The sequence below is a fragment of the Camelus bactrianus genome, chromosome X, assembly GCF_048773025.1.
Source record: "Camelus bactrianus isolate YW-2024 breed Bactrian camel chromosome X, ASM4877302v1, whole genome shotgun sequence".
Classification (NCBI taxonomy): domain Eukaryota; kingdom Metazoa; phylum Chordata; class Mammalia; order Artiodactyla; family Camelidae; genus Camelus; species Camelus bactrianus.
The window spans coordinates 19,928,790-19,940,487 of record NC_133575.1 but is presented as its reverse complement, the minus strand read 5'-3'; the positions used below and the strand labels follow the sequence as shown (position 1 = coordinate 19,940,487).

Sequence of the window (11,698 nt, the reverse complement as noted above, 5' to 3'; positions counted from 1 at the left end):
ACTCCTCCCTCCCTAACACTTCAGCCTTATACTAAGACCAGCACCACCCTGAGACCCCTAGGAGGAAGTGAGGATCTCCTCATCTGACCATACCTGTCCTTGGTCTTCTGAGGCTGAGAGTAAGGAATTAATTCTACGGTTATGGGGCGTGTAGTTCCCCTAGTCCTCAGGGTATTCACTTGGCCTCTTGGAAAAACTGGAAACCACTGCTGGCCCTAGGCCATACCCCTTACAACATATCCCTCACCCTCTTGTGACATCATAGGAGGAAGTGAATATGTCACATCATGTCAACACTGCCCAGGTATCCCAGGGATGCCAGGAAGGACAGGGTTCTGTGTGGTCCTGTCCGAGTTCTAAGGGTGGAGGGTTCCTGATGTCCTCACTCAGGGCTCTCACCTTGACTTGGCAGAGTTTGGGACTCCTTCATTTGCTTACCTAAGGATGCTCCCCTCAGACCAAGGCCCGCACTCTCTAAGGCATCGGAGAGGGAAAGTCTGGGAATGCAATGTGGGGGGTACTCCTACCTGTGCCCTTCTGGGAATGACATCAGGGTTCAGGTTCCTTGGGGCCCTTTCTTGTCAGGGTAAGGGTGTGCCCTCAGTCCTCACTCAAGTTCCTCACCTTGACTCCTAAAGGGCCGTGGGTTTCCTCTTTCTTTCAACTTAAGTTCCCCTGTGTAGACCAAAGCTTTTAGTCCCTGTGAACCCTGAAAATAAGTGAGGGGATGCTCAGCCTGGCAGCCCTGCCTTGGCTTTCTAAGTATGAGCAGACCAGGCCAGTCTCTCTGTGACTTCACTTATTATGTGGTGTTTGTCTCCTCTGACCTCATTCATCAGTCTTCATCTTGATTCCTATCTCTTCTATGATAGTCTTCCTGGGAAATGCCACATCCTTAAAAACTCTTGATTAGTCTCCCTACAACAGACCTTGCCGAGAATGGGTCGAGTCCCATAAGTGATGTGAGATGGGAAAGCTGCAGCCAAGGAGTGGCCCCAGCACGGGTGGTGTGCAATCAGAGAAAACACACTGATCTCTTCCTTGTCTTCACTGGCCAGACATAGGCTCTTACCTCAATTCTAATTGGATTTACTTTCCACAGGGAAGGAGCTGAACTAAATGATTTTGTGGGCCCCTGATCTTTTTAGGTTTACTGACATTTCCTTCATAGATAATGATATTGTCACCGAGTGCTATCTTTTCATTCATACCTCACTTTTATTTTGGTATTTTTATTGCTTATTCCTGGGGCTATTTTTTCCAAAACCATGTTTGGGCTATGAAGTCCTGCTTTTTAACACCTGAAATACACTTTGGAGTAGTGAGCAGAAAAATGAATTAAATGGCACAAGGTCAGCCTCAGGCTGTGAGAAGTGGCACAGTGTGGGCTCTAGAGGAATTCAGAGCCAGAGTCCAACCCACCTCTGTCACTTACCAGTCCTGAATTTGAGAACATTCCAACTTCTTCATCTGCAAAGTCTGATAAAGTAGGACCACACACATGTGTGATGTATGTAAGCCACCTGGCAGTGTGAGGCAGTGTGGTACTTTTAATGAATGGCAGTTATTACTAAGGATGATTTTTGACCCCGGATGATTACAACATTCCTTCACAGAATTTTATTTCCAGCCTATATTGGAGAATATGCAACTCCAAACAGTATAGAAATCCACATCAGCCAAAATGCTGCCAAGCAAGTAAAACTAAGTATTTCCCTATTAGGGCATCTGTTATTTAATATGGGAATGGGGTTATCTTCTCCAGCTGGATGCAACCAAAAGTTCATTTGTCTCAAGGACCCAACAACTTCTCTCCCAGGTGCCTTTCATCCAAACCACCTCTAATTTCATTCATATCATTGCCACTAAAAATCAGCCCTCCTCCAATAGAGTTTGCCAAATTACACTCAAAAGAACCTAATTAAAATGGCCTTTTAACGGAACAAGCCCTGGCTCTCCCATCCCATGAAGAGAGAGACAATCCAGTGACTTCATGGCATCTCACTTCAAGGGAATATGACCCTTATTTCTCAGGAACTCTCTGGACAGCTAGTTTGAGTGTTCACTTGCCCTGGGGCAAGTGCACAGGACCTCTTCCATTCCCTAGGTAGAGATTCTCTGGTTTTTCCACATCCCAAAGTAACTATGAAGATCTGTTTTACATTCCAGGCTTAGACTCTCAACTCTGAGGACGACCATCTGAGGGTCTGGCACGGCATCATCTAGCCCACCATGCATCCTGCCTGAAAATTACCTCCCGCCGAGGGTCTGGCAGTTTCTGAAGATTCAACACTGCCTTCATCAGGTAATTTACTCTTGGTTGCTCTCATTTGGAACCACCTCTTACACACCCCTTCTTTTTTACTTGTCATTCATTTATTTTGTAGGGTGTATCTTGTTGGTGTCGTGATATCATGTGCACATACACACCGTATGCAGAGAGAGCTGATGGCTACTCTGAAGCTTTATTAAGTTACACAGTCTTATATAGCTAAGAAGAATGACAAGGGAAATGGTTAACAGGCAGCATCTGGCTCAAGGTCAGAAGACCCTTTATGTTTTGGTAAATCATGTTCGTGTTGGCACCAGCGAGCCTTACAGCTTATCAGGGCGGAATGTATGAGAAACAGCTGCTTAACAACATTCTTCTTGGCCTCAAGCGGCTGTGCCTGTCTTAGGTTGCCCCCCTATGGGGATCTTACCTGTCATTGGCTAACCAGCCTTCTCACCTCTGAGTCTGCAGCTTATTATGACTTGTTTACCATTCCAGCCCAAAGCTCGTTTCTTTGTTCCCACAGTCAGGGGCCTGCATATCCCCCTTTTTTATTTTGTTTTAAAGCAGTGAAACAATCATGTTGTGTAGAGGCTAGCCACAACATAGCCAATGTTTGTTTTGAGCCTGTTGTTTTTTACATAACCAACATATACACCGCAACATGCATGGGATAGCAATGCCAAGGAGGCAAAAAAGCCCTACATTGAGAAAGATTTGTAAATTTAGTTCTGAGAACCAATTTTTTGACTTGAGCCAATATAAGATATTTTGTATTTGTTTACTCTAAAAGTACATATAAACTTTGTTCATTAGACCAGGTTTTGTTAAGTGTTACAGGCAACCAGACATGAGCTTTTTTTTTTAATACCATAACAACACATTTTTAGAGGTTACATTAGCATTGGATAAACAGTCAGAGCATTAAAAAGGCGAGGGTAAATTAACCAGATACAATTGATTAACAGTAATATTAGGCCTGTTAGGCCCCCACACCAAGATATATGGATGTGTAATACATATTATAACAGAATTGGAAACATTTTGTTTCAGTTTTATAGAGTATTTACCAGAATGGTTGTTATAGTGGCCATAATAAAGAACCCTGTTAATAAAAGGCAACCTTAACCTCCAAATTGTTTTATGTATAGGATAAAAATTGTATTTCCATCCATGAGTTGTAGAATAGGCCCGGATAGACTGTGTTTACTCCATGTGATGGGCGCTGTGGAATTCGTATTGAATTGAATGGTGATGTTGTTACTGCTTAAATGTCCATGAGGTTCCCAACTTAGTAGAGTCACGTTAAAAATGGAGCTTTTCTTAGGTTGAGGAATTTGACAAGGAGTCCATTGCACCAAGTAGAACTTATACTTCCAGTCCGGTTTTGGTCAGCAAATGAGTATAGGAGGAACTTGAGAGGCATTTACAAATGTTTTAAAGGATGTGGATATGGCAGTAATAAATGTAAAGTTTGTTGTAGTGTTTCCCTTTTTAGGTTGGTAATATAAATACAATTGAGCTTGTAATTGTATGCAAGGAGAATTACTTGTGTTATTAAATTGGATGCATATAGGAGGATTATAAGAGTACAGGATCAAAAAATCGTTGCTGCGCAGATAATTTCCAGTACTGGTCACCAGTGGGACCCATGTTTCACCTGTTTACTCAGAATCATTAGAGGCAAGAGGGGGATCTGCATGCCACCAAGTTAAAGGTGTGAATAAAGGAGGGTTCAGTACATAAGCCCAATAAGATAGATTAAGCTCAGCATGCAAGCATGCAAAGAAGAAAGAAGTAAGTATAAGGGTATAGAACCATACTTTACCCATCTTCAGCTGTTCTTTTCAGTGAACTTCTTAACACTCTTCTGGGGTACCCACTTTAATTTAGCACCTGTATCAATACATAAAGACCCCCTCTCCCAACATTTTACATCAAAAGGCCCTTCCCAAATATCAGTAAATGTTTTTTTTTTATTTACACCTTAACTCCTTTTACATCTAAAGGTGGGTTTATAAACTTTCTAGCTGGTGTCAGTCTATCTAGTATGAGATTGCATATGAGCAATAAAACAGGGATATTGTCTATTGTGTAGCAAATTTTTAATATTTAAAAAATGTTGTAAATGTATTTTTGAGGATGCTTGAGGCAATATAGCAGTGGTTAATAACGGCAATGCATTTACCATATATTGAAAATCAATAATTATATTTAAAAGTTTATTAGGTTTTTTTTTTTTAATAGGGCTAGCTCTATTGTAGCAATTTTAGCTATCTGAGTACTTTTATGTCCTGTAGTAAATTTTGAATGCCATTGTTTTTTATTAAACCATACAATGGCAGCCTTGGATGTTTTTTGAGAACCATTAGTAAACAGTGTAACTGCCTGCAATAAGGGCTTTTTAGAAATAATAGTCATTAATTTTAGAGGTACTTGTGTGCAAAATTGTAACAGGGGATGTGAATATTTTTAAATGTAATTTTTTTTTTAGATAATGTTTTAAAGAGGCCTGGATATCCTCGTTTTTTATAAAATAATTTTGGAATTGGCTGGCAGTACATGGTAAATTTATATTTTGAGGATCTTGTCCCATTAATTGTAAACAGCGATGTCAAGTTTTGTTTATGATATCATGATAAGTAGTGGTTAAGGCAGGAGTTAATGATTGAGACAAATAAACCCACTCTAATAAAAATAAAGTGTCCCTTTTTTGTGTAAGTACCCCTGTAGGTGTTTGAGATGTATTTAAAACAATAAGAATAATAGGTAATTTAGGTTGTAACCGGTGTAGAAATTGACAATTTAAAGTTTTATTAACCTTTTAAAATGTTTTGATAGCTTTAGGGGTTATTGTACGTAATAAGGCAGGTTTCTTATCTCCTTTTAACAATTGAAATAAATGATGTAATTGGACTGTAGATATTTTTTAAAAAGGTCTGATCCAGTCAATATGTCCTAGCAATTGTTGCAATTGAACTAATGTTATACAAGGCTTGATATTTAATTTTATATGGTGTGGCCTAATAGTTTGTGTGTTGTTATCCTAAGAAATTTTTAAGGTTGCATTTTCTGTACTTTACCTTGAGCAACAAAAGGCCCTTAGTTTGTAAAAATGTAAGTTTTTTTGAAACAATAGAAGATTAGGTTTGTTTTTTACAGCCAGTAAGATGTTATCTATATAATGAAAAATATATATTTGAGGAAATTGTTGACGTATAGGTTTTAAAATTTTTTTACTAATTGCTGACATATAGTAGGACTATTTTTTATACCCTGAGGAAGGAATTTTTATTGATAACGTTTAGGAATCTCCTGATTGTTATAGGTAGGAACAGTAAAGGCAAATTTTTTTTTTTATTAGCTTTGTGCAAAGGTAATGAGAAAAAACGATCCTTTACGTCAATAACAATTAAGGGCCAAGAGTCAGGAATAAGTTAAGGATTGGGTAGCCCCTTTTATAGGGGTCCCATAAGTTGCATTATAGCATTTATAGCACGTAAATCTTGTAATAACCTCCATTTTTCTGATTTTTTTTTATTACAAAACCAGGTGTGTTTTAAGGACTAGTAGAAGGTTTCAAATGACCCAGCTTTAGTTGTAGCCAATTTTTGTAATGTTTGTAGTTTTTCTTTAGGAAGGGGCCATTGCTCCACCCAAATAGGTTGCTGTTGGGTCCATGTTAGAGCAATGGGAATAATATTTGGGATAGTAGCAGCAGCCCCTATTAAAAAGGATCAGTCTTTAAGGTTAGGTTTTACTGAGCAAGAAGGTCCTTGCCCCACAGAGTGCAGGGTATTGGTAGTATAAAAGGAGTTACAAAGGCCATTTTATTTTTAGGCCCTTGGACCTTTAGTGGGTGAGAACTTATTTTAGGTGCCAATAGTCTATAAACTCCTTGTACAGTAACATCAGATTTGTGTTTTTGCCAATCAGAAGGCCAAAGAAAACTAGAAATAATAGTTTTGTCTGCTCCTGTGTCCAATAACCCCGTAAGTTGTTTTTCTTGTATTGAAACTGTTAATATAGGTCTGTTATTGGTTATTGAATATATCCAAAAAGTTTGTTGTCCTGTCCGAAGCCCTTATCTCCTCTATTACTTTTAGCAAATTTTTGAGCAGGTAAATAAGTTATTAAAATAATTTGAGCAATTTGAGATTGCTAAGGAATAATGTAATAAGAAGAGGCATGAACCATAATTTTAATTTCTCCAGTATAATCATTATTAATAACACCAGGTAAAACTGTTAACCCTTTCAAGCCCACAGATGATTTTCCTATTAGCAATCCAAAATACCCAGAAGGTAAAGGTCCCCAGACTCCAGTAGACATTAAGTAGGTTTTATTACTGTCACTTATTCAATTCATTATCAATAGTATCTAAACTTGTGCTCCTGGGGGAAGCTGCAATGAGGTCAGAAATGGTGGGATGGGACTTTGGCTGACAACGATTTCCTATATTTGTTTTTGAGGGGCACCTGGGAGGGTGCCCCAATTTGAAATAGCCTTTAAATAAATCCTCTGTTGTACTGTCAGCTGCTGTCCCATGGTTAGTTCGTGGCATGTCTGATAGGCTGAAAATCCCTGATATAAATTTTTCCCCTTCCTTACATGTAGTCTCCGTGCTGATACCATGTTGGGGTCACCAAATGTTGGTGTCGTGATATCATGTGCACATACACACTGTATGCAGAGAGAGCTGATGGCTACTCTGAAGCTTTAAGTTACACAGTCTTATATAGCTAAGAAGAATGACAAGGGAAATGGTTAACAGGCAGCATCTGGCTCAAGGTCAGAAGACCCTTTATGTTTTGGTAAATCATGTTCGTGTTGGCACCAGCGAGCCTTACAGCTTATCAGGGCGGAATGTATGAGAAACAGCTGCTTAACAACATTCTTCTTGGCCTCAAGCGGCTGTGCCTGTCTTAGGTTGCCCCCCTATGGGGATCTTACCTGTCATTGGCTAACCAGCCTTCTCACCTCTGAGTCTGCAGCTTATTATGACTTGTTTACCATTCCAGCCCAAAGCTCGTTTCTTTGTTCCCACAGTCGGGGGCCTACATATCTCACCATTTCCCTTACATGATAGCTACTGTTAGACCCTAAAATACTAAGAGGCAGTGGCTTGGGCAACATTATCGTACCAGCCCCATAATATTAGGGAGCTTTCTAAAGGGAAGATGGTCAATTAATGTGAGAGAAAAAAGGAGAGAGCAAGAAGTCTACTATATTATGTTATAATTTCTCATACAGTGAATAAGCTAAGCAAATCTAGGTGCATATTATTTAATTTTACAGAAAGCACAAACAAGGCAAAGTAACAATTAACCAGCTTTACTTTTATTCCAGCACTTTGTGATCCCAAATATTATCCTGTGGGATTTTTTCACATTTCTGCAAAAAATTCTATTCCAATGCCATGTTGCCTTGTTCTGTAGCAAAAGGAAAATAATATCGGCTTTTCAATTTGTTTACAAATAACATACTCTTAACACTGAACAATAATAAATGTGACATACATGCTATTAATAAACTTAGACTCTGAAGCAAAATAAACTTTCATTTAAAAGCAATATTTGAAAAAACAATTAAAAAAGACCTACAAATTACTCATGTACAACAACAAAAAAACCCAATAAAATTGATACTTTGTTCCCTGGACCCATACTACCATGCACTACTTAGACGCTTGGCTGATCTCTTAAACACAAAGTGAACAAGCTGCCCCGGCTTCCCTAGACCTGGGAGGAGCTGCAGGACTTGGCCTTGGAACATGCACGGGCCTTGGCACGCGCTGCAGCCCTGACCGCAGCTCTCACCCCAGCTCTCTCCTCCTCATCTTTCAGAGCCTCCTCATACAGCTTGGGGAAGGCCCTGGGGACCGTACCATTGATCTTGGCCAGAACCTCCAGCACTTTCATCTTGGTGGTTTCAGCGTGGGCCTTCGGGCCCCACAGGAACTCATAGCGGGGAGGATCGCTGTCGGGCACCTGGCGGTACTCGAGGTACTTCTGCTGCACCAGATCTTTGGTGATGAGCCTCCTGGGCTCCCCAAAGATCAAGTGCCTCTTCCCAGGGTGGACCCCCAACGCACCGAGGAACTCCCAGACCTCCTCCTCGGTGGCACGGTTGCCCTTCATGAAGATCACGCCCAGGAGCGTCATCAGCAGACCAGACTTGGGCAGCCCCCTATCACCACTCAGATTTTCGTCGCTGGGGAGGCCCAGCTTGCAGACCAGGGCATAGGAGTGACTGCTGGGGTCGACCTCCTTCAGCTCCAGGCCAAAGACCAGCTCCAAGCGCTCAGAGACTCTCCTGAGGATCTCGGGGAAGTGCTCCTTGTACTTCCTGTTGACGATCTTCAGCAGGGCTGTCTGCGTGATGGGCTCATTGGTCTTGTACTTCTCCAGCAGGAACTGCATCAACTTGCACGCCTTCCTGGTCAGAGGATCTCTGAGAGAGCTCTGAGCGGAGCATGCTGCCTGGGAGGCGCTGGCCCTCTCCTCTTGGCTCTGGGCACCTTGCTCAGACCCCGAGCACGCACCCCCCGCCTCGGGAGAGCTGGGGGCCACGGCTCCCTCAGGCTGCTGGCTAGTGCCAGCGGCAGGGGAGCTCGGGGGAGAACCCTGAGAAACAGAAGAGGGCGAGGAGGGGGTCTCCCCCTCTGCTGCGGCAGCTTCAGTGGCCCGTGCACCCTGGAGATTCTGGGTCTCCAACCGGGCCTGGTGGCGCTTTATGCGGGCACGGCACTTGCTCTTGCGCCCCCGAGGCATGATGACACAGGTCAGGGACAGCAGCAGGCAGGACTGCGGGCAGGGAAGCAGGCGAGGAGGACACCTGGAGGAGGGACAGGGAGATGCCTGAGCACCCTCAGCAGGGAGATTCCTCCCTGGCTCTCACCAAGGCCGCCTCTGCAGGGTCCTTGAGGGCACCGCTCCAGGACCCGCAGGGCTGCCTTCTCCTGGTCAGCCTGTGCCCTGAGGACGCTGTGGACGACGTCAGACTGAGGCTTGGGCCGCAGCCAGACAGCCCTGCCTGGGCCTTACTGGGGTGACAGTGGGGGCTGGCAGGGGAGGTAGTTCCTCTCGGTCACATTCAGAGTCCGGATGACAACTGTTGGCAAGACTCCACCCCCTCCCCTCTGCTGCTCTCAAGCTGACTCTACCATCTCCCGTGTGAGCCACGAGGAGGACAAGGGGGAGCACCCAGCCCACCACTGAAGGGCCCGCGACCCTCCCTTCCGCTGTCCGGTGGCTGCCCCTTCAGAACAGAGGTCTAACCTCCCTTAGACTTGAGAGAGGAAGTGATGGAAGTCTCAGCCTGACAGTCCTTTCCTGGGCTTTTAAGGGTTGACAGGAGGGGACAGGCCACATTCTCTGGTCCCTTCTCTTCAGGGTGGGGGACTGGCCTAGTCCTCACTGGGGGTCCTCCCTGGACCGCTGGTGCAGCCTGGAGCTGCTCTCTCTGGCCTGAGGGCTGTCCACTCCCACCAATGGCAGCACCTCCTGGAGACTCATCTGGGGGAAGGGAGGGTGACTGCGGAGCCCCAGCGGCCAGAGTGCGACCCAGCCTGCAGCCTGCAGCAGACAGGTCGAGGCCCTGTGGCTGACGCTCGCCCCTCCACACCGTGCCTCACTCGAGCCCCTCCCCTCGCAGACAGCAGCCTCACTTCTCAGTGTTTGGCTGGCAGGAAGTGGCTGGCGTCGGGGAGGGATCCGAGGGGCCCTTGTTACGGGGAGGGTGGTCTCACAGGCCTGCGGGACTCACCCTGAGTCTCCCCAGGCCCAGAAACACCCCCCGCCCCGTGCTGCCAGGCCGCCAGCCCCTCAGACCAGGCCCCGCCTCCCGCCTCCCGCCTCCCGCCTCCCGCCTCCCGCCTCTCCGAGCACGAGGTGAGGGCGCCCGGCCTCAGCCCTCAGCCCTGCCCCGACCCCCAGGCCGCTGTCCGGAGCGGGCACGAGGTGAGGGCGCCCGGCCTCAGCCCTCAGCCCTCAGCCCTGCCCCGACCCCCAGGCCGCTGTCAGGAGCACGGTCTGCGGCCCCCGCTCCCGGGTGTGGGGTCCCCTCGGTGCTCCCGCAGGGTCTCTCCTTCACTCCGGAGGGCCTGGGGCTCCCCCTCTACTGAGCTGAGCCGGGCTCCACCAGCCTGGGACCAAGGCCTCCTCCCCGGCACCCCGCGGGGAAGTGAGGGGACTCTGGGCCTAACAGCCACGCGGGGTCCTCCGGGGCCCAGAGCAGGGGCGGGAGGGCACGGCCTGGCGGGCCGCCTCTTCTGGGGGGCAAAGGGACCCGGGGTGTCGGGGGCGTGTCCCCGCCTTCGTAACTCAGGATACCTCACACCTGGACACCTGACAGGACGCGGGGCTCCTCCCTCTGCTCACCCTGGGCGGCAGCTCTCAGGAATGGCGTCAGGCCCTGAGTGTGGTGACAGGGCCGTCGCTTTGGCTTCCGGTCGCGCACATCCGGGCCTCTGGGAGGACAGCAGGGGCGCGGCCATGGGGGCGGGGTTCCGGGGGAGAGCCGGCGGGTCGAGGAGCGTGTGCACCTTCCGTGGGCTCTCAGCGGGTCCTGGGGCTTCTCCCTCTGCTGAGCTGAGTCCGCTGGGCGCAGACCGTGCCTCTCACTTCCCTCGGGTACCCCAGCAGGAAGTGTTTGGGGCCTGAGCCTAGCAGCCATGTCTGGGGCCTTCAAGACTGACAGTCGGGAGCTCTCTGGGCCCCTCTTTTTGGTGGGTGCTCCTCTCAGTCCTCTCTCAGGGTCTTCCCTTGACTGCCAGCAGGTGCTGGTCTACCTCCCATCTGCCGACCCGAGGCCAAGGCCTCAACATCAAAGACATCAGCTCCCTGAGCCTCCTGGTGTGAAGTGCAGGTACATCTCATCTGGCCACACCTGCCTGGAGCCTCCTGATGCTGAGGTGAGGAGGATGGCGGGGAGAGTCTGTGGGATCCCATGTCTTCTTTGGTGTGGAGCCGCTCAGTCCTCACACTGACTGCTGGCAGGGCCTGGGGTTTCTTCCTGCTCTGGCATGAATCTATCCCTGTCCCCAACCATGGCCCTCAAAATCCCAGAGGAGTTAGTAAAGGGGCTCCTTAGCCTGACAGTTCTCACTGTAATCTTCCTTTGTTTTCATCAGGGGCATTGCCCAAAAGTTCAGAAATGAATCTCTGTCTTTATGTGCAGTTACCGTCCTACTTGCTTTTCTTTGTTATTCCGTGCCTAATAGTGTTTTAAGATGGTAACTTAGTAAGTCCAGTTATCATCCACTAATGAGGTTTCAGACAGTTTTTTAACACAGCCCCTGGACTATACTGACACATCCAACCCAAACTTTGGTGCCACCTTGATATTACCCCCATGGTCCTGGCATGTGAACTCTGAAATGCTGTCTCAGTTTCTTTCAGTAAAGCAGTAGAAAAACATGGTCCC

General features: G+C 46.6%; 1 protein-coding gene across 1 annotated transcript; it reads right to left on the bottom strand.

Annotated features, from left to right (window-relative positions):
* Positions 1-7,503: 7,503 nt before the first annotated feature.
* On the bottom strand, positions 7,504-11,135 carry LOC105075931 (melanoma-associated antigen B4-like). The gene is made up of 2 exons (XM_074359164.1): positions 10,654-11,135; positions 7,504-9,109 (listed from the first exon to the last, which is right to left on the bottom strand). The coding sequence occupies exons 1-2, from the start codon at positions 10,767-10,769 to the stop codon at positions 8,008-8,010; spliced, it is 1,218 nt and encodes a 405-aa protein (XP_074215265.1). The 5' UTR covers positions 10,770-11,135; the 3' UTR covers positions 7,504-8,007.
* Between the last annotated feature and the right edge of the window lie 563 nt (positions 11,136-11,698).